This window comes from Oncorhynchus keta, chromosome 6, assembly GCF_023373465.1.
Source record: "Oncorhynchus keta strain PuntledgeMale-10-30-2019 chromosome 6, Oket_V2, whole genome shotgun sequence".
Taxonomy (NCBI): Eukaryota; Metazoa; Chordata; class Actinopteri; order Salmoniformes; family Salmonidae; genus Oncorhynchus; species Oncorhynchus keta.
In genome coordinates this window covers 16,508,622-16,532,295 of record NC_068426.1, presented here as the reverse complement: position 1 = coordinate 16,532,295, position 23,674 = coordinate 16,508,622, and the positions used below count along the sequence as shown (strand labels likewise).

At 50.3% G+C, this 23,674-nt stretch overlaps 1 protein-coding gene across 17 annotated transcripts in view; it reads left to right on the top strand.

Annotated features, from left to right (window-relative positions):
* Nucleotides 1-14,903: 14,903 nt before the first annotated feature.
* LOC118385066 (neuronal migration protein doublecortin-like) overlaps nt 14,904-23,674 on the top strand; it is a 106,515-nt gene continuing 97,744 nt past the window's right edge. For 8 of the 17 annotated variants that reach the window (XM_052520963.1, XM_052520964.1, XM_052520962.1 and 5 more), the window contains exons 1-2: nt 14,904-15,195; nt 22,833-23,256. In XM_052520963.1, the coding sequence (XP_052376923.1) occupies nt 22,896-23,256 (361 nt within the window). In that variant the 5' untranslated portion in view covers nt 14,904-15,195; nt 22,833-22,895. The remainder of the gene's footprint in view (nt 15,196-22,832; nt 23,257-23,674) is intronic. The other 9 variants (XM_052520952.1, XM_052520953.1, XM_052520954.1 and 6 more) reach the window with 3 other exon arrangements.

Here is a 23,674-nt window from a genome sequence, read left to right as displayed (position 1 = left end):
CAAAAATGTTTTAAAGTCTGTTTTCGCTTTGTCATTATGGGGAATTTTGTGTAGACTAATGATGATATTTTGTATTTAATCAATTTTAGAATAAGGCTGTAATGTAACCAAATGTGGAAAAAGTCAAGGGGTCTGAATACTTTCTGAAGGCATTGTAAGTATGTAAGAGCTTTGCTCCTCTTCTATTATTCACTAAAAACTACAGGACACAAAACAATAGGCTCTGAACTCCTAGCAAGCCTCTGTCTGAACTCCTAGCAAGCCTCTGTCTGAACTCCTATTTTTTCTCTAAAGGCTGTGTGCTCCCTCCGCCCGAACCATTTTCCTAAACAGTGTCTAAATTAGAGGCTTTCAGTGAGTCTGACATTCAGTGGGTGAAATAACAGACTAATGCCACTCTGTCTACATAGTACTGTCAAACTGCCAGCAGGGCAGAGGAGCGGAGGGGGTTTCAGTCTGAGGCGACATCCTAATGGACTTTCTCTTTTGATGCCCCTCCGGTCCCCCTGTGAGCAGGCAGCGTGTGCTGTCATCCCTCTCCAAACCTCTTCATTAGAAAATGGGGTAAAGAGAACAGGCTACTTGTTACTCTGCACAAAAGGTAACTGGCTGTGGTAACCATAGTGATGGGAGAGCAGATAAAGGAAATCCAGGTCATGTATTTTTGTTTGAACCGCCCTAACCTTCCACCGTCCCTTCCTCCATACCCACCCACTGACCTCCCACCGTCCCTTCGTCCATACCCACCCACTGACCTCACACCGTCCCTTCCTCCATACCCACCCACCCTCACACCGTCCCTTCCTCCATACCCACCCACTGACCTCACACCGTCCCTTCCTCCATACACACCCACTAACCTCACACTGTCCCTTCCTCCATACCCACCCACTGACCTCACACCGTCCCTTCATCCATACCCACCCACTGACCTCACACTGTCCCTTCCTCCATACCCACCCACTAACCTCACACTGTCCCTTCCTCCATACCCACCCACTGACCTCACACCGTCCCTTCCTCCATACACACCCACTAACCTCACACTGTCCCTTCCTCCATACCCACCCACTGACCTCACACCGTCCCTTCCTCCATACCCACCCACTGACCTCACACCGTCCCTTCCTCCATACCCACCCACTAACCTCACACCGTCCCTTCCTCCATACCCACCCACTGACCTCACACCGTCCCTTCCTCCATACCCACCCACCCCTCCAATTTCATACACGCCATACAATAAATATGGTGACAATGTTCAGAGCCCACATGCCTACACAGTCTCTACAACACCCTCAGCTTTCACACCATCTTTGTTTTCATACAGTGTAACCAGCATGAAAAGCCCCTGAAACAATTGTAACTCTTTATCTCCTGCAGTCGGTCAGAGGGGTGTGCCAGGCTCTGGTCTGGCTGTAGGTCTGCCTCATACTCAACTGGCATTGAGAGAGACAAAGCCCTCTGCCACACTGACTGCACAGGCACTGACTGATATCACCTTGCAAAGTGCAATAACACACACACACGCACACATACACACAAACACAAACATACACACACACACATACATGTGGTGCGGGGTGCAGCTGTGATTCACCAGATGTGATGATAAGTATCTTCGAGGGAGAGAAAGCACAGTACTTCCATACACACATGATGTCATCCTCTAGTCCTCTAGTGTTCACATGGTTTCCTGGCAGTGTGTGTGACTGAGCTCATCCCTAACCCTGGGCCTCTGGATGTAAACCACTTATGGCACCTCAGAGCATGAACGGGGTCTCATTAGACACACAGTTTTATGGAGGGGTCATCATCCTACTGGTACTGTCATCACTACTAATTCCTCCCTTTCCACCCGGTCTTCTGAAATCTGTGGCAACCAGTTTCAACCCCACTGGACCCTCCAACCCTTGGCTTTCCTCATGGCCTGTCTGTTTGAGTCAGGGCTGCATATTGGGTCGATGTGATGACGCCCTGTCATACTTCCTGCTGGTCAGTCACTTACTGATGATGTCACTGAGTGCTCCAGCAGAGTGCTGACTGAGCCAGGAAGGAACAGGAAGAGGCCGCCTGATGGATCCATTCAGACTGCTGCTGTGATCAAAAGCTTTCTAACAGCACAAATTAGTTTCTCAGAGTCATATTAGCTCATCGGCTCAATCATCAATGAATCTCGCAGAAAGTATAAAGGAGCTGCTGAAATATGATCAATAAAAGTGGTCACAGTGGTCTTGCTGATTAACTTTGATCATCATGATGAGAATCATTATCAGAGTATTTAGACTGAACTGTGGTGCATGATGGTTAATGTTATTAACATGTGCATCGTTGATGGATTGACTGACTGGCTGGCTGGCTGACTGACTGGCTGATTGACTGGCTGATTGACTGGCTGGCTGACTGACTGGCTGATTGACTGGCTGACTGACTGACTGGCTGACTGACTGGCTGATTGACTGGCTGACTGACTGGCTGACTGACTGGCTGACTGACTGGCTGACTGACTGACTGGCTGACTGACTGGCTGACTGACTGGCTGACTGACCGGCTGACTGTGTGTCAGACTTCACACCGTTCTAGTCTGGAGATTATGATTACATCAGTCTGATACACAAACAGGTGCTCCTTCCAAACCCTCTTTGAAAGATGAAAGATCAGGGACCATGTAGCTGTATGTTCTCTCAAAACACAGCCGTCTTACCATCATTTAAATACAACACAGCGGACATTTACATCACTTAACTTTTATGAAGAGAAATATTCATGCATTTACACATTTAATATGCATCTTGAATTGTTTGTATGATGGGATCCTTTGTTAAATTATTGAGGGATGAAGCTTTTGGTTTTCTAGAAACACCACCAGGGTGATAAAATGCAATTTAGCACAAACTGAATTATGGGATCCATTTTCAGGTCAGGATTTGATTATATGATCCTTATTAGATCACAGCTGAAATGAATACCAATGTTTTTATTTGTTTGGCTAGATCTGACAGCATGGTAGCTGATGAGACACAACAGCTTTAATATTTGATAGTCTAGTGTCAATCACTTCTTCTGTTTCCACTGAATTACTTACGGATAGTGGGTGAGTTTCTATGGGCATGTATAGTTCTACCAGCCTGGGCCAGGACCCCCCTCCTCCACCTGTCTCCTATAGTTCTACCAGCCTGGGCCAGGACCCCCCTCCTCCACCTGTCTCCTATAGTTCTACCAGCCTGGGCCAGGACCCCCCTCCTCCACCTGTCTCCTATAGTTCTGGGCCAGGACCCCCTCCTCCACCTGCCTGGGCCAGGACCCCCTCCTCCACCTGTCTCCTATAGTTCTACCAGCCTGGGCCAGGACCCCCCTCCTCCACCTGTCTCCTATAGTTCTACCAGCCTGGGCCAGGACCCCCCTCCTCCACCTGTCTCCTATAGTTCTACCAGCCTGGGCCAGGACCCCCCTCCTCCACCTGTCTCCTATAGTTCTACCAGCCTGGGCCAGGACCCCCTCCTCCACCTGTCTCCTATAGTTCTACCAGCCTGGGCCAGGACCCCCATCCTCCACCTGTCTCCTGTGGGCCAGTTCCTGTCTATAGTTCTACCAGCCTGGGCCAGGACCCCCCTCCTCCACCTGTCTCCTATAGTTCTACCAGCCTGGGCCAGGACCCCCCTCCTCCACCTGTCTCCTATAGTTCTACCAGCCTGGGCCAGGACCCCCTCCTCCACCCCCTCTACCAACCTCCACCTGTCTCCTATAGTTCTACCAGCCTGGGCCAGGACCCCCCTCCTCCACCTGTCTCCTATAGTTCTACCAGCCTGGGCCAGGACCCCCCTCCTCCACCTGTCTCCTATAGTTCTACCAGCCTGGGCCAGGACCCCCCTCCTCCACCTGTCTCCTATAGTTCTACCAGCCTGGGCCAGGACCCCCCTCCTCCACCTGTCTCCTACCGGCCTGGAGTTCTACCACCATGTCCTGGCCTGGACCATGTTTCTCTCCACCATCTCCTGGACCATGTCCCTCCTCCACCATGTCTCCTATGGACCATGTTCTACCAGCCTGGGCCAGGACCCCCTCCTCCTGGACCATGTCTCCTACTGGCCTGGACCATGTTCTACCAACCTGTCCCTCTCTACCGGCCTGGACCCCCATGGACCATCCACCTGTCTCCTATGGAGTTCTACCCTGGACCATGTCCTGGGCCAGGACCCCCTCCTCTGGACCATGTCTCCTATGGACCATGTTCTACCAGCCTGGGCCAGGACCATGTCCCTCTCTCCACCATGTCTCCTACCGGCCTGGACCATGTTCTACCACCATGTCCCTCTCTACCGGCCTGGACCATGTCCCTCTCTACTGGCCTGGACCATGTTTCTCTCTACTAGCCTGGACCATGTTCTCTACCGGCCTGGACCATGTCCCTCTCTACCGGCCTGGACCATGTCCTCTCTACCGGCCTGGACCATGTCCCTCTCTACTGGCCTGGACCATGTCCCTCTCTACTGGCCTGGACCATGTCCCTCTCTACCGGCCTGGACCATGTTTCTCTCTACCGGCCTGGACCATGTCCTCTCTACCGGCCTGGACCATGTCCCTCTCTACCGGCCTGGACCATGTTTCTCTCTACTGGCCTGGACCATGTCCCTCTCTACCGGCCTGGACCATGTCCCTCTACCGGCCTGGACCATGTCCCTCTCTACCGGCCTGGACCATGTCCCTCTCCTGGACCGGCCTGGACCATGTTTCTCTCTACCCTGGCCTGGACCATGTGTCCCACCTCTCTACCGGCCTGGACCATGTCCCTCTCTACTGGCCTGGACCATGTCCCTCTCTGTTTCTCTCTACCGGCCTGGACCATGTCCCTCTCTACCGGCCTGGACCATGTCCCTCTCTACTCCTGGACCATGTCCTCTCTACTGGCCTGGACCATGTCCCTCTACTACCATGTCCTCTCTACCGGCCTGGACCATGTCCCTTCTACTGGACCATGTTTCTCTCTACTGGCCTGGATGTTTCCATGTCCATGTCCCTCTCTACTGGCCTGGACCATGTCCCTCTCTACCGGCCTGGACCATGTTTCTCTCTACCGGCCTGGACCATGTCCCTCTCTACCGGCCTGGACCATGTCCCTCTCTACTGGCCTGGACCATGTTTCTCTCTACTGGCCTGGACCATGTTTCTCTCTACTGGCCTGGACCATGTTTCTCTCTACTGGCCTGGACCATGTCCCTCTCTACTGGCCTGGACCATGTCCCTCTCTACCGGCCTGGACCATGTCCCTCTTGGCCTGGACCATCTGCCTGGACCATGACCCTGGACCATGTCCCTCTCTACCGGCCTGGACCATGTTTACATCCCTCTCTACTGGCCTGGACCATGTCCAACCATGTTTCTCTCTACCGGCCTGGACCATGTCCCTCTCTATGTGGATTTGTGGACATGTCCCTCTCTACTGGCCTGGACACATGGTGTCCCTCTCTGCTAGCCTGGACCATGTTAATGGACCATGTTTCTCTCTACTGGCCTGTTTACATCCTCGTCAATCCTGGAAATGTCCCTCACTACACATGGTGTTAATCTTCTAGTTCCGACAATGCAGTAATAACCAACGGGTAATCTAGCTAACAATTCCAAAACTACTACCTTATACACACAAGTGTAAAGGGATTAAGATCCGTCAACATAGCAGCCCCCCTTCCCATTGCCGGCCCTTTTTCTCATTTTTCCCCAAAATACCATCTAAAGATCTGCTCTCACCTCACTCCTACATGGTCTACATGGTGCATCAAAGTGTGTTGTTGGCACAGTAAAAGCTAATTCACTGTAGATAATCTGTTCATCATTTGAACAAATTGCTAATTGACTCATGTTGAAATAGTATGTGTACAGTAAACTAGGAGTCAAAGGAAAACACATAAACTTAATCTGATTTAGGTTCTCTGCGGTGGTAAACGTCGTCAACATTTTTAAGTGAAGCCCAAATAAGCCTAATCCACAAGAGCTTTTTAATGAGGCACAGAGCATGTTGAGTTTGCAGCCCCTCTCAGACAGCTGGGGGAGGTGGTGAGGAGGCAGCCCCTCTCAGACAACTGGGGGAAGTGTTGATGAGGCAGCCCCTCTCAGACAGCTGGGGGAGGTGGTGAGGAGGTAGCCCCTCTCAGACAACTGGGGGAGGTGGTGAGGAGGTAGCCCCTCTCAGACAACTGGGGGAGGTGGTGAGGAGGTAGCCCCTCTCAGACAACTGGGGGAGGTGGTGAGGAGGCAGCCCCTCTCAGACAACTGGGGGAAGTGTTGATGAGGCAGCCCCTCTCAGACAGCTGGGGGATGTGGTGAGGAGGCAGCCCCTCTCAGACAACTGGGGGAAGTGTTGATGAGGCAGCCCCTCTCAGACAGCTGGGGGAGGTGGTGAGGAGGCAGCCCCTCTCAGACAACTGGGGGAAGTGTTGATGATGCAGCCCCTCTCAGACAGCTGGGGGAAGTGTTGATGATGCAGCCCCTCTCAGACAGCTGGGGGAGGTGGTGAGGAGGCAGTCCCTCTCAGACAGCTGGGGGAGGTGGTGAGGAGGTAGCCCCTCTCAGACAGCTGGGGGAGGTGGTGAGGAGGCAGTCCCTCTCAGACAGCTGGGGGAGGTGGTGAGGAGGTAGCCCCTCTCAGACAGCTGGGGGAGGTGGTGAGGAGGTAGCCCCTCTCAGACAGCTGGGGGAGGTGGTGAGGAGGTAGCCCCTTTCAGACAGCTGGGGGAGGTGGTGAGGAGGCAGCCCCTCTCAGACAGCTGGGGGAGGTGGTGAGGAGGCAGCCCCTCTCAGACAGCTGGGGGAGGTGGTGAGGAGGCAGTCCCTCTCAGACAGCTGGGGGAGGTGGTGAGGAGGCAGTCCCTCTCAGACAGCTGGGGGAGGTGGTGAGGAGGCAGTCCCTCTCAGACAGCTGGGGGAGGTGGTGAGGAGGCAGCCCCTCTCAGACAACTGGGGGTGGTGGTGAGGAGGCAGTCCCTCTCAGACAGCTGGGGGAGGTGGTGAGGAGGCAGTCCCTCTCAGACAGCTGGGGGAGGTGGTGAGGAGGTAGCCCCTCTCAGACAACTGGGGGAGGTGGTGAGGAGGTAGCCCCTCTCAGACAACTGGGGGAGGTGGTGAGGAGGTAGCCCCTCTCAGACAGCTGGGGGAGGTGGTGAGGAGGTAGCCCCTCTCAGACAACTGGGGGAGGTGGTGAGGAGGTAGCCCCTCTCAGACAACTGGGGGAGGTGGTGAGGAGGCAGCCCCTCTCAGACAGCTGGGGGAGGTGGTGAGGAGGCAGCCCCTCTCAGACAACTGGGGGAGGTGGTGAGGAGGCAGCCCCTCTCAGACAACTGGGGGAGGTGGTGAGGAGGTAGCCCCTCTCAGACAGCTGGGGGAGGTGGTGAGGGGCACTGAACCCCGCCAATCCTCTACGGCTGGAATACTGTCAAAATCTGCCCGAGGACTCCAACAGGCCCCTCAGGCGCGACGGCCTGCTAGCACGGCCTGCTAGCTACCTAGAGCTACTTGGAACCCTACTAATCCAGGACTGATCTATCGACTTCACCGCACGAAGAGGCAAAAACAGACTTACTTCCATCGCAACGTCCCCAAAAGTCCCTTCTGCTAGCTTGCTAGCCCCGGTCTGCTAACTGCTAGCTTGCTAAAAATCACCTTTCCAGAAACAAGTGTCTCACTGTTGCTGCTTGCCATAGACCACCCTCTGCCCCCAGGTGTACCCTCGACACCATATGTGAATTGATTGCCCCCCCATCGATCTTCTGAGCTCTTGCTACCAGGTTACCTAAACTGGGACATGCTTAACACCCTGGCCATCCTACAATCTAAACTTGATGCCCCCAATCTCACACAAATTGTCAATGAACCTACCAGGTACAAGCCCAAATCCGTAAACATGGGCACCCTCATAGATATCATCCTAACTAACTCGACCTCCAAATACACCTCTGCTGTTTTCAATCAAGATCTCAGCGATCACTGCCTCATTGGCTAGCTTTTTCAAACAGAAATCTGCTTCCTGTGGTACAAACTCCAAAAAGGTTCTGGGACATTGTAAAGTCCATGGAGAATAAGAGCACCTCCTCCCAGCTGCCCACTGCTCTGAGGCTAGGAAACACTGTTACCACCGATAAATCCACTATAATTGAGAATTTCAATAAGCATTTCTCTACGACTGGCTATGCTTTCCACCTGGCTACCCCTACCCCGGTCAACTGCCCAGCACCCTCCACAGCAACCCGCCAAAGCCCCAACCATTTCTCCTTCGCCCAAATCCAGATAGCTGATGTTCTGAAAGAGCTGCAAAATCTGGACCCCTACAAATCAGCCGGGCTAGACAATCTGGACCCTCTCTTTCTAAAATGATCTGCCAAAATTGTTGCCCCTAAAATTGTTGCCACAGGGTTCAACTCTCTTCTCTGTATACATCAATGATGTTGCTCTTGCTGCTGGTGATTCTCTGATTTACCTCTACGCAGACGACACCATTCTGTATACTTCTGGCACTTCTTTGGACACTGTGTTAACTAACCTCCAGGCGAGCTTCAATGCCATACAACTCTCCTTCTGTGGCCTCCAACTGCTCGTAAATGCAAGTTAAACTAAATGCATGCTCTTCAACCGATCGCTTCCCGCACCCACTACTCAGGATGGTTCTGACTTAGAATATGTGGACAACTACAAATACCTAGGTGTCTGGTTAGACTGTAAACTCCCTTTCCAAACTCACATTAAGCATCTCCAATCCAAAATTAAATCGAGAATCGGCTTCCTATATCGTAACAAAGCATCCTTCACTCATGCCGCCAAACATACCCTCGTAAAACTGACCATCCTACCGATCCTCGACTTCGGCGATGTCATCTATAAAATAGCCTCCAACACTCTACTCAACAAATTGGATGCAGTCCATCACAGTGCCATCCGTTTTGTTACCAAATCCCCATACACTACCCACCACTGCGACCTGTACGCTCTCGTTGGTTGGCCCTCGCTTCATAATCATCGCTAAACCCGCTGGCTACAGGTTATCTACAAGTTTGTGCTCGGTAAAGCCCCGCCTTATCTCAGCTCACTGGTCACCACAGCAGCACCCACTCGTAGCACACACTCCAGAAGGTATATCTCACTGGTCACCCCCAAAGCCAATTCCCCCTTTGGTCGCCTTTCCTTCCGGTTCTCTGCTGTCAATGACTGGAACGAACTACAAAAATCACTGAGGCTTGGAGAATCATATCTCCCTCACCAGCTTTAAGCACCAGTTGTCAGAGCAGCTCACAGATCACTGCACATAGCCCATCTGTAAACAGCCCATCTATCTACCTACCTCACCCCCATACTGTATTTATTTATTTATCTTGCGCCTTTGCACCCCAGTATCTCTTCTTGCACATTCATCTTCTGCACATCTACCATTCCAGTGTTTAATTGCTATATTGTAATTACTTTGCCAAGATGGCCAATTTATTGCCTTCTCCCTTATCTTACCTCATTTGCACTCACTGTATAGACTTCTTTTTTTTCTCTACTGTATTATTGACTCTATGTTTTGTTTATTCCATGTGTTTTATCATGGCCAGGTCACAGTTGTAAATGAGAACTTGTTCTCTTGTTCTTCAACTAGCTTCCGGGTTAAATAAAGGTGAAATAAACAACAACAACAAAAATTGAAACGACTAATGTTTCTGTGAGCTCTCTTAGGCGACAAATGGTGGCCTTGTATTATGTCATGTTAAATAGGTAGAACATTTGTGAAGAATTAGGCTGCTCTATTTAGGTGATCTATTTGACAGAGGCAGTCTTTTTGACAGAGGCAGTCTTTTTGACAGAGGCAGTCTTTTTGACAGAGGCGGGCATTTGACCACTCAAACTCCCTGCGATTTAAATATTGTACAAACCATTGTCTGTTTCTAATAAAAAACACAATGGATAGAGAAACAAATGGATACATAACCAAAAGAAAGGCCACCCTTCCCGTGTTCTTGGCACCAGCAGCACCAGAGAGCATGAAACATTAAACAGCAGTACTGTCTCCTAGAGAGGCAGAGATTGGTGGTTTCTATGGTATGAATGGCCACAAGTCATTTCTTGTTGTGAACTGCAAGATAAATTGGAAACTATTTCCTGAAAATGTCTGACCGAAATCATTTCACAAATTGAGAAAATCAACCCTCGCTTTGCTCCAGCGGTCCCCATAGGCGCTGAAGTGTTCCAGTGTTCATACCTGGCTTCGTAGAACATTTTGTGTTTTGTTTGTCATTGTACTCTGTCATGATTTTTCCACGTTGATACACTTTGACCTATCGATGGGTTAGGACAAGCAAGAATCAACCTGACTAGAGCTCTGAGAGTATCCAATGAAATGCTCTAGGTCAGGTCCCTCAGGTCAGATATCACCTGGGCTACGCATTATGCCTGCACTGCTCTGTCAGGGTTGTGAGTGACTAATATCAATACTACACCACACTCTCATTTTATGATACATTGTGCCTGGCCACGAGGTGAGGTGACAAATGTAGACAGCACAGTGTTGCAAATCAGTGTGACATTAGCTAGATCAAATGTTCTGGTGACTCACTTGAACCGAGTCCAATAGATCTTATATCTGATGGAGAGCGATATTGTTATTGACAGTGACAGGAGCCTTACAAAGAGGTGATGGTGTTATATGAAACCACACTACTCCCCTCTGTCACCACAGGGTGATGTAGTGTGTGTGTTGTTGACTGGACCAAGACACAAATTTGATTTAAAGAGTCGACTCGTCTTAGAACCCCAACTCCACGGAAGCAAGGCACATGGATTGAGGTGTTTAGGCTTTTAGTGTCACGACTTCCGCCGAAGTCGATGCTTCTCCTTGTTCGGGCGGCGTTCGGCTGTCGACGTCACCGGTCTTCTAGCCACCGCCGATCCACTTTTCATTTTCCATTTGTTTTGTCTTAGTCTTACACACATGGTTTCACTCACCCAATTACCTGTTTATTATTTAACCATCTGTTCCCCATGTTTGTTTGTGAGTGATTGTTTTTTGTAAATCGGTCCGTTATTGTGGGCTCGTAATTTTTGCCTTGTATTTTTGTATTTTTGAGTAAAGTACGTTGATTACTCAATTCTGCTGTCCTGCACCTGACGCTCTACACCAGCTACACACAAGGACCACATTACAGAATCACTCACCTACCCAATGGAGTCAGCAGGAGCAGATGTCCTCCCTGTGGCGGTAGAGGAGCGCGTCCAGCAGCACACGACCATGTTGCAACATCTGGGCACCGCCATGGATCGCGTGCTGCAGATGATGGATCGTAGGGAGAGAGGAGGAGGATATCCAGCGCCTCCACCAGCCCCACTAACGCCGACCCCACTGTCCACCTCTCCTTCACCCGGTCCCAGCGGGATTCGGCTCGCCCTCCCGAGGGAGTATGATGAGATGGCTGCCGGATGCCAGGGGTTCCTACTACAGCTGGAGCTCTACCTGACGACCGTCCACCCGGCTCCTTCGGGACGTGAGAGCGTGTCCGCCCTAATCTCCTGCCTCTCAGGCAAAGCCCTGGAGTGGACCAACGCTGTATGGAGTGAGGGAGATGCAGCATTGGACCATTAGGCAGAGTTCACCCGCCACTTTCGGGCAGTTTTCGACCACCCGCCTGAGGGTCGAGCGGCGGGTGAACGACTGTTCCACCTGAGTCAGGGGACAAGGAGTGCACAGGATTTTGCATTGGACTTCCGGACCCTGGCCGCCAGCGCGGGATGGTACGACAGGGCCCTGATCGATCACTTCCGGTGCAGTCTGTGTGAGGACATCAGTCAGGAGGTGGTCTGCCAAGACACCACGCTCACATTGGACCAGCTAGTGGACCTGTCCATCTGGCTGGACAACCTGCTGACTGCCCGCGGACCCCCGGATCAGGGCCTGTCAGTTCCATCCCCTAGCACGCCCATGGAGCTGGGAGGTGCTGCACTTAGGGCGACCAGAGGAAGGGCCATTCCCTGGGATCCCCCTTGTTCCTGTGGATATGCCCTTCCTTGTGCACGCCCTAGATAGTCAATCATTAGGGTCAGGGCTGATTAGGGAGGCCACCGCTCCACTAAGCATGGTTACGCAGGAGGTTCACAAGGAGAGAATCAGTCTCTTCCTTATTGATTCTCCTACGTTTCCCATGGTGCTGGGCCTACCCTGGTTGACCTGTCATAACCCCACTATTTCGAGGCAACAGAGGGCTCTCAAGGGGTGGTCACGAGAGTGCTGAGTGAGGTGTGTAGGGGTTTCCATCGGTGCGACTACGGTGGAAAGTCCAGACCAAGTCTCCACCGTGTGCATCCCCTCAGAATATGCCGATTTGGCTCTCGCCTTCTGTAAGAAGAGGGCGACTAAATTACCACCCCATCGATGGGGGGATTGTGCGATAAATCTCCTGGTAGACGCAGCACTTCCCAGGAGTCAGGTATATCCTCTGTCACACGAGGAGATGGTGGGAGGCTGGGATAGGAGCCGTGCTCTATCAGCGCTCGGGCACACCATCAAAGCTCCGCCCCTGTGCTTTCTTTTCGAAGAATCTCAGCCCGGCGGAGCGAAACTATGATGTGGGGGATCGGGAGCTGTTGGCTGTTGTCAAGGCTCTGAAGGCATGGAGACATTGGCCTGAGGGGGCTAAACATCCTTTTCTCATCTGGACTGACCACCGCAATCTGGAGTATATCCGGGAGGCGAGGAGACTTAACCCTCGCCAGTCAAGGTGGGCCAAGTTTTTTTCACGTTTTGTTTTCATTCTATCCTACAGACCAGGTTTCCAGAACGCTAAGGCTGTCCCGGAAGTATGACACAGAGGAGCGGTCCATGGATCACACTCCCATACTTCCAGCCTCTTGCCTGGTGGCACCGGTGGTGTGGGAGCTGGACGCGGACATCGAGCGGGCGTTACGCACAGAGCCCACTCCCCCCAGTGTCCAGCTGGGAGCCTGTATGTTCCGTCTGCTGTCCGTGACCAGTTGATCTATTAGGCGCACACGTCACCCTCCTCTGGTCACACTGGCATCGGTCGGACGGTGCGTTGCCTTAGTGGGAAGTACTGGTGGTCCACCATGGCCAAGGACGTGAGGGTTTATGTTTCCTCCTGCTCGGTGTTCACCAAGTGCAAGGCTCCCAGGCACCTGCCCATAGGGAAGTTACAACCCCTACCCGATCCACAACGGCCGTGGTCGCACCTGTCAGTGTATTTCCTGACGGATCTTCCTCCCTCAACAACACCACGATCCTGGTCGTTGTGGATTGATTTTCTCCTGCCGTCTCCTCCCTTTGCCCGGTCTCTTTACGGCCTTACAGACTGCTGAGGCCCTGTTTACACACGTCTTCTGGCACTACGGGGTCCTGGGGACATAGTTTCTGATAGGGGTCCCCAGTTCACGTCCAGGGTCTGGAGAGCGTTCATGAACGTCTGGGGGTCTCGGTCAGCCTCACTTCAGGCTTTCCCCCGGAAAGTAATGGCAGGTGGAGAGAGTAAACCAGGATGTGTGTAGGTTTCTGCGGTCATATTGCCAGGACCCGCCAGGGGAGTGGGCGGCGTTCATCCCCTGGGCAGAGATGGCACAAAACTCACTCTGCCACTCCTCCACTAACCTCTCTCCTTTCCAGTGCGTACTGGGGTATCAGCTGGTTCTGGCACCGTGGCATCAGAGCCAGATCGACGCTCCTGCGGTGGACAAATGGTTCAAGCACTCGGAGGAGACTTGTGACGCCGCCCATGTGCACCTACAACCTACACCACCACCGCAGCGAGGCGACCGGGTCTGGCTCTCGACCTGAAACCTGCCCCTCCGCCTGCCCTGCTGGAAGCTGGGCCCGCGGTTTGTGAGGCCATTCAAAGTCCTGAGGAGACTGAACGAGGTATGCTACAGGTTACTAATTTCTGCGTCCTGCACCTGACTCTCTACACCAGCTACACACAGGACCCCATTACATTTATCAATACTCCCCAAAGAGGCCCTGCAACACAACTCCATTTCTGATTAGTCTGAAAGAAATCAAATCATATTTTATTTGTCACATGCTTCGTAAACAACAGGTGTAGACTAACAGTGCCTTCTGACAGGCCCTTTCCAACAAAGCAGAGAGAAAAATAGAAAAATAATTAACGTGTAGCACAAGGAATAAATACACAATGAGTAACGAAACTTGGCTGTATACACGGGGTACCAGTACAGAGTAGATGTGCAGGGGTACGAGGTCATTGAGGTAGGTACAGTATGTACATATAGGTAGGGGTAAAGTGACTAGGTAACAAGATAGATAATAAGCAGTAGCAGCAGCGTATGCGATGAGTCAAAAGAGTTTGCGCAAAGGGGGTCAATGCAGATAGTCTGAGATGACTTTGTCTCAGTTCATTACACACGGGATTGTATGATAACAACTTAACACACACACACACACACACACACTAAACAATCTAAACACAGGTGCTCATAAACACTTCCACCTGCACCTGAAACTCACACCACACACCAGATGCCTCCCATATAAAGAGCCTCTTATCTGGAAGGACATCAGCTCTTTAGAGCTTTCCTTTCTCCTTTCTCTCTGGCAGTGGTGTAGATAATGGGCTTTTACCTTCAGAAGCCAACACACACACACACACACACACATTCGTCAATAAATCAATCTACAATCCTGCTGTTTCTGCCTCTAGAAATATAACATGGATGGAGTGAAGAGAGGAGCACCACCCACACAGTTCAATCTGTTTGGAGGGGGTTATCAACACCACATTACTTTACAATAGAGATAGTGGAAAGATCCTGTGGCATCATTTTCTCAAAACACAGGGATCAAATCAACTCAGCAGGCAGATTTTTTGTCTCTCCAGATTTGTATTTCTAATTTCAATAGGCAGCATATACAGTGCATGGGTGTCTGAATGAATAAAAACTATTCATCATGGCACAGTAGATTCCCGAAAGTTAAAAAAAAAATCAGCTCTGAAAAGGTTTACATCATCCTTTTGTGAGAAATACCCCAAAATGCCGGTCAGTGCCATTGCCATGCTAGGGCGGGTTCAGCAGGGTCGCCTCTAGGACCCAGCAGTGCAGCCGGTCAGGTAGGCTCAGCTCGTAGACGAGAGAGAGGCAGACAAAGGCAGAGAGAGCTCGTGCGGCTATCCTGCAGCATCCACACCCACCCACCTCACTCCAAACGCTCCAGCGCGGGTGAGTACCCGATACTTTTTATATTTTGGTTAAACATAATTAAATGGAGAAAAAATATTATGTCAGTATTTAAATTATGTTTCTGACGGTGAGTTAAGTTGTTGTGTTCAGGAGTATTGGACACTGTGAAGGATTGGTAGAATTTTTGCCTATTTAGGCTTTCGGCTATATTCGCAGGTGATTATAGGTGCGCGCGTACCCGTTGGTACAAAACTGTCATGGCTCATCTGTATGTACGGCGCCCACCGCTTTTCTCTGAGGGCATGTGGACAACTGATCCGTTTTGTTTGTTGCTGAAAGCTAGAGGGGGCACTGAAAAACTTTTGTTGTTATTTAAAAACAAATATGACTTAAAACCAGCTCAGACTGGCTTAGTGTTACTAGATAACACACAGATCTGCTGTGATGACGATGTTTGGGGTGATTTGATGCAGGACGCTGACGGGCAGGTCAGAGTTGTTATCTGGGCTGCTGTGGCGCTGGTAGCACAGACCCAGCCTCACATCTCTGTTGTGCAGTTAGACATGTCACAGTCACACAATAGAATAGCTTTGCAGTCTGTCTGCTGCACTGTGAGTAGGATGTAGCCTGCCCTGGTTAGGTAAGCATGGTGACAACATTTGTAGTATTTTACACATCCATTTATTTGTGATATTCAGGGATTGAATGACATATCTGTTGGGGGGTGTTATGAGTAGTGGTCTGGACCTTATGGGGATAGACATTTGACATACTTAGGGGCCCCTCCTGTCATTTGAGCCCTGGTGATTGTAATGCACTGGGGTGAATCATTAGTCTAGTAATAATACTATTATTTGTAGTTGTATCCGTGTATGATGTAGCACTACAGTAGTCGTAGTGACGGGGGTGTCCCTGTGAGACAATGGGCTGTCCTGAGCGTAGACCATATATAGTCCTAAGTGACGTCATAGGGAGAGGGTCAGTGATTTACCTCTGTCTATTATATTAGGCGAGCAGATGGGCTCCCAGCCCCTGTCTGTCGGGAGGAGTACCACTACCCATAACCCTTCCCTCCCTGGTCTGGGACCTACCCCCATCTCAGGACCTGTCAGCCAGACTCAGGGCCAGGGTGTGCGGGGGAGGGGAGATCCCAGACGCATTAAGGGTGGGGACAATGTGGTCCTCTCTGTTTGTCTTCATGGAGGAGGACACGTGTGATGGGGCTGTGAAGAGACAAGGGGAGGAGGACATATCAATCATAATCATTATTTCGCCATTAAAAGCTGTGAGTTTCATGACCTTTGGCATTGGGGCGTTGCCAGTCTAACACAATCATTGTTAAAGCAGAAATGAGTGAACAAGCCCCTGTTAAGTCATGGAGTCTACATTTGGTTGCCATTACCCAGCAGTAGAGCCATGTGTGGGCATTGTATGTGGAGCGAGAGTGGGTGATAGCAAGGGTGTGGAGGGGTTGAGGGGTTAGGCTGCATGTCTTTATCTGAAGCCATCGAGGTGTGGTCACTGGTCACAGCCACTAGGTGGGGATTTGACAGGAAGTTGCCAGGCTTTAATTGGTAAAGCTGCTTCAATCCTTGGCCCAGCCCAGGACTGGTCTGTCTGTCTGGCACAGATCAGAGCTTTAAATGTCACAGATAGCAGCAGCCTCTAGTCTACCCTCACTAGCGGCAGGTTGATGTTTATTGGGACGAGTCTTGTCCTGGAGGCAGAACTGAGCAATTTGCACTAGATGGGCCAACTGTAAAGACAAAATTGGCCAAATTGTAAACATTCACAAAAAACAAAACATTTGCTTTTTGTCTTAATTTAAGGTTACTGTTAGGCATTGTGGTTAGGGTTAAGTTTTAAAATCACATTTTATGACTTTGTGGCTGTGCCAGCTAGTGACCACACTGCAGCGCTGCCTCTTGAACTAGATTCATGCCGAAAAATGTTATCTTGCCCACTAATTAATGGCCAAGATGTACTGAATGTGTTGACATAACAATGTGTGCCAAAGCCCTTTTACAGCTAGTTAAAGCTGTTTTCCAGTTCATTAATGTGTGATTAAGCTTTGTGTGGCCATTAGTAAAACTCCCCCACTGTGTTGATCAACGGTCAGATATAACCTCATCTCCCTCCTCACATGAGGGTCTGTGTTTTGTACGAAGTGGAACCTTTTGGGTAGGGGCATGGTGAACAGTGGCTGTTACAGTGCTACCCTCTGGAGGGGGCTGTTTATGTCAGATAGGGGAGTTCAGTCAAACTGACAAGCCCAGATCTAACACCTAGAAATCCAATGATTGTCCTGAGCACTGGGTTGATGTGCTGTTTTAAAAGTTGATTTAACCACATGGTGCATTGAGGTGTGTTATAAAGTTACCTTACCATGTGACATCTTCACACATGTTTCTCACTCAAGACTCACTCTGTATAAAATGAATTACTGAGTCATTGATCATCTACATATGACGATTGATTGATAATCTTGTGTATCAGAGTGAGGCAGCAGTTCTGGAAGAGAGTCAGTCCGTCACCAGTGAATCAGCAGCACCTCCAGCCTCGTTCTAATACTAACAATGCATTAGGAATTTAGCAGACAAATCTAATTCTCGACAGGATATGAAAGTGGCCCAGGGGGCTCACAACAAGAACACTATATTTTTGCGGCATGGGTTGGGGTGGATAGTTAAGGCCACTTGAAAAGGGCTTGTCATCAGGCAGAGGCATGTGATGTGAGATGGAGGGGGTGCTGTTATGTTTTTTTTGGTCCTCTCCAGGAAGGGGATGTGGTCTCTGTGGGGCTCCAGGGCTCAGTGGACTGTGGGGCTCCAGGGCTCAGTGGACTGTGGGGCTCAGGGCTCAGTGGACTGTCTCCAGGGCTAAGGGACTGTGGGGCTCATTTATCACACATCATCTGCTCCTGCCTCCTTCAACACATCACCCTACTGGCCCATATCCTGGGAGTCAGCTTGGGGGGGCGACGGTGACAAATGCTTTGTTTGTGAACAATGGGCGTGAGCTTATTGACGAGTGGTTATTGATCAGAATTGTTTAGAAGGACATTTTGGTGCAATTGAGTGAGAGGGGCTATTGATGATGGTTGAACAATATAGGAAAAATATAGGCCTGGAGCTAAACAGAGCACCATATTGTCCCTAGAGTACTGATGCTGTTTTACTTGATAGTTACTGTACTTTGATAAAAGATGGCATACCTTGTGACTTGCAGTGTAAAATAAGAAGCCACTAGTTCCTGTTATCTTATGTGTCTTTTACAGAGAAGCTGTTTGCCTTGTAAACATGGCTACAAATGCAGCCAGACAGCCCAGACTTGAGTGTCAGCACATTCTAGGCAGGTGTAGATGGGGTTTGTCCCACTGCAGCTAACCTCATTCACAAGTCTTGTACAGTACAATATGGCTGCTGTGCCTGTGCTCTAGCACGTGGATACTGCTGTGGTGCAGTGAGTCTTTGTTCTGACATGGAGCAGCTAGCATTCAGCTCTACTGTGCGGTCATCATAACCTCACGTTCCCCATCTCATACAGAGGAATTATATTCACTTTGATTAGATCACGCAGAGATGGCTAATGACATTCATTAGAAATGGGGCTTTGTGTGTCGTCGTAGCGAAGCAACCTGCCCCACGACTCTAACGTGTTTCTTTGTCTGCTCTGCAGTCGGCTAGTTTCACTGAAACGCTAGTTCCACTCCTGAATGCTCGGGATCGAAACGTTCGTTGAAACGAACGGACAGACTGACTGTCTGACCTGGACAGGGCAGGACTCCAAGCATGTTCCAGGGCACGGCGTTTCAACGATGACCTTCACTGTGCCCTCTGTCCTCCTATGGCGGGGACATTGTTATGATGGTGTGAGATGTGAGACATGGCAGAGAGGGTGACTGCTGCTGGGATCCCATTCACAGTGGCACAGTAATGAGTGCTCTCTGTCCGTTTAGTGGCTAATCTCCTCATTATTCCAAACTGTCTATTTCAAAGTTCCAGTAACGAACTGGGTAGCAGCAAACACGTCTCTGGCCAGCCAGCCAGTCAGCCAGCCAGTCAGTCAGTCCCTCCCACCATGCTTTCTTTTCTTCTGTCTTTTTGCGGAGGGGATAAAACGGTCTGCTTGCGTTTAAAAAGAGCAGATGTTAGTGGAGAGTTTTGGCAGGAGCACGCTGTGCTCTCTAACCCTCGCCTCATCTACAGGCTTTACAGAGAGGTCTGGACTACCCAGAAAGAGACCATTCCTGCTAGGCTGCTCAGGCCTTTACACAAGCTATGTAATCTGCCAAAAGACACCAAATAGAAAACCCTTTTAAAAATACATTGAATCGTTTTTTATCCTTAGAAACATGACAATATACTCATTTTTGGGATGTGCATTTGCAAGTACCATATATCTTACATGAAAAGGCTAACAGAAATGTTTCACCGCCTGGGTCGTTTTAAATAACATATGGCAGAAACAAGCTAGAACCATCTGAATCCTCCCACACCTCAGGGTCTGAGCTATGAGCAGGCAGCAGGGGAGGTTCTGGATCTACTGTACAATCAGCATCCCATAAAGGGCTCTTGGACCAGAGAGCTGAGCTGAACATTTGGAGCATTAGTCACTGATGTAAAGCCAATGATATCATTGTCACTGATGTAAACTCCATGGTATCATAATCACTGATGTAAAGTTCATGGTATCATAGTCACTGATGTAAAGTCCATGGTATCATAGTCACTGATGTAAAGTCCATGGTATCATAGTCACTGATGTAAAGTCCATGGTATCATAGTCACTGATGTAAAGTACATGGTATCATAGTCACTGATGTAAAGTTCATGGTATCATAGTCACTGATGTAAAGTCCATGGTATCATAGTCACTGATGTAAAGTCCATGGTATCATAGTCACTGATGTAAAGTCCATGGTATCATAGTCACTGATGTAAAGTCCATGGTATCATAATCACTGATGTAAAGTTCATGGTATCATAGTCACTGATGTAAAGTTCATGGTATCATAGTCACTGATGTAAAGTCCATGGTATCATAGTCACTGATGTAAAGTCCATGGTATCATAGTCACTGATGTAAAGTCCATGGTATCGTAGTCACTGATGTAAAGTCCATGGTATCATAGTCACTGATGTAAAGTCCATGGTATCATAGTCACTGATGTAAAGTCCATGGTATCATAGTCACTGATGTAAAGTCCATGGTATCATAGTCACTGATGTAAAGTCCATGGTATCATAGTCACTGATGTAAAGTCCATGGTATCATAGTCACTGATGTAAAGTCCATGGTATCATAGTCACTGATGTAAAGTCCATGGTATCATAGTCACTACACCGATGTGTGGTGCTGAGCACCATGTGTGAGGGTGTATTCACAGGTTTCAGTGGTTACTCATCCTCTACCACTGGGAAAGGTACATGGGGTGATCCACCCACGAGTTTACATAATCCAATGTACAAAGGAAGCCGGTCTAAAACCTTATAGCATACAACGACTCTGAAACTAAGAACAATTACTAAGGGTGAGGCAAAGGGGAACTGTACAGAGATCAGATACAGAGACCAGAATCACATTAAGCACATATTGCATGCTGGCATTTATTGTCATGAATCTTCGCCTGGAGGCAGTTCACAGAGTGGTCACTATCTGTCACAGACACAAAATCATCTAATCTGATTTGAAATATAAACCTAACCTTAACCACACTGCTAACCCTAACCTTTTTATGAATTCTTACATTATAGACAATTAAGACTTTACAGCTGGCCCATTAGCGGAAATCGCTCAGTTCTGCCTCCAGAACAAGACCCATGACAATCAATGTCAGTCTGTGCACATATCCTGGAGCCAGAGGCAAAGTGTCTCGTTTCCCACCCTGGTCAGACCACAAACAGCAACACACTCTGAGACATTCTTCTCCAAAATATCACACATCCACTTGGCCTTCTTAATAATAGTTCCTTACTGGCCACTCCCTTCCCCTCTCTGAAGGACACAGGCTGAATGTATGGTAGATGACAGACAGACGTACAGGCGGCGCAACCTCCGCTCTACAGGAGACCTGTACATCCCATTTAGTGCATACCATGTTTAGTATGTAGTGTATGTTCAGAACTAACGGCCTTAGTTTTAGGGGTCACTGAAGGGTTGTAAATGCCTACATAGGCCATGTACTACTGAGTATACAGCAGAGTGATTTTGTTCACCTGACATTAAATACTGATCCCCTGTTCACTCGGGAACATCCTCAACGAGGCGTGTGTTTTTGTTGCTGCGCCGTCATGGCAGAACGTTCTCCGGTTGCTTTCACACACACAGAAGGGCTGAGGGTTAACACATCTCTGTGTCTGTCTGTGAGTGGGTGGGCTAATCGATAGTGAGGGCTGTAATTGATTGGGCTGGGCTAGCCTCTCTTCATCTTGCAGAAACCATACACACGCTGGAGAGACAGGGCATGGGGAGACAGGGCATGGGGAGAAGCATGTGGAGACTTGGTATGGGGAGACATGGGGAGACGGGTATGGGGAGACGGGTATGGGGAGACAGGGTATGGGGAGACATGGGGAGATGGGTATGGGGAGACAGGGTATGGGGAGACATGGGGAGATGGGTATGGGGAGACAGGGTATGGGGAGACAGGGTATGGGGAGACATGGGGAGACAGGGTATGGGGAGACATGGGGAGATGGGTATGGGGAGACAGGGTATGGGGAGACAGGGTATGGGGAGATTGGTATGGGGAGACAGGGTATGGGGAGACAGGGTATGGGGAGATTGGTATGGGGAGACAGGGTATGGGGAGATTGGTATGGGGAGACAGGGTATGGGGAGACATGGGGAGATGGGTATGGGGAGACAGGGTATGGGGAGACATGGGGAGACAGGGTATGGGGGGGAGATGGGGAGACAGGGTATGGGTATGGGGAGACAGGGTATGGGGAGACATGGGGAGACAGGGTATGGGGAGACATGGGGAGATGGGTATGGGGAGATGGGTATGGGGAGATGGGTATGGGGAGACAGGGTATGGGGAGATGGGTATGGGGAGACAGGGTATGGGGAGACAGGGTATGGGGAGACAGGGTAATGGTTGAGACAGGGTAATGGTTGAGACAGGGTATGGGGAGATTGGTAAGGGGAGACAGAGTATGGGGAGATGGGTATGGGGAGATGGGTATGGGGAGACATGGGGAGATGGGTATGGGGAGACAAGGTATGGGGATACAGCGCATGGGGATACAGCGCATGGGGATACAGCGCATGGGGATACAGCGCATGGGGATACAGCGCATGGGGATACAGCGCATGGGGATACAGGGCGTGGGGAGACGTGGGGAGACGTGGCGTGGGGAGACGTGGCGTGGGGAGACGTGGCGTGGGAGGCTTGGCTTAGTTTACTGCATGTGACCCCCAGCACACCTGTGGTGCATGGTACTCTACTGTATTAGAGGGATAGAAATGGAAAGGGATTCCCACTGCAGGGGAATTTCACAGTAGCTAGATGGTGGAATGTTGAGGGATTAATTTACCACTTTGGTACTCTGTTATTGAATAGCCCTTTTTAGATGTTCATGCCTAAACTAAAATATCTTTACCAAGTCTCCTTAGTTTTATACTGTATGAGCATCAGTATAACTCATAGTGTTGTGTTTTTCCAATGCTAGACTTCCCAGAGCTCAGCACAACCAGCACCTCTCTACCACGGACCCTCCCTGACATCTATCACCATGGAGCTGGACTTCGGCCATTTTGACGAGCGCGACAAGCCCCGTACCCCACGGGGTGGGCGCATGAACGGGCTGCCTAGCCCCACCCACAGCGCCCACTGCAGCTTCTACCGCACGCGCACCCTGCAGGCCCTCACCAACGAGAAGAAGGCCAAGAAGGTGAGGTTCTACCGCAACGGAGACCGCTACTTCAAGGGCATCGTGTATGCCGTGGCCGTGGAACGCTTCCGCACCTTCGATGCCCTCTTGGCGGACCTGACGCGCTCGCTCTCCGACCACATCAACCTTCCCCAGGGGGTCCGCTTCATCTTCTCCATCGACGGAATGCGCAAGATCACCACCATGGATGAGCTGGAGGAAGGTGAGCTCACAGGGGGTTGGGTGGTAGGGAGTGGGTGTCCTTGTGGAGGAAGGTGAGCTCACAGGGAAGTCTGTAGGTAGAGAGAGGGGTCATTATGGAGAAGGTGAGCTCACAGGGAGGTAGGAAGTGGGGGTCATTATGGAGGAAGGTGAGCTCACAGGGGGGTTGGGTGGTAGGGAGTGGGGGTCATTATGGAGGAAGGTGGGCTCATGGGGGTTGGGTGGTAGGGAGTGGGGGTCATTGGATAAAGGTGAGCTCATGGGGTTGGGTGGTAGGAAGTGGGGGTCATTATGGAGGAAGGTGAGCTCACAGGGGGTTGGGTGGTAGGGAGTGGGGGTCATTGTGGAGGAAGGGGAGCTCACGGGGGTTGGGTGGTAGGGAGTGGCGGTCATTATGGAGGAAGGTGAGCTCACAGGGG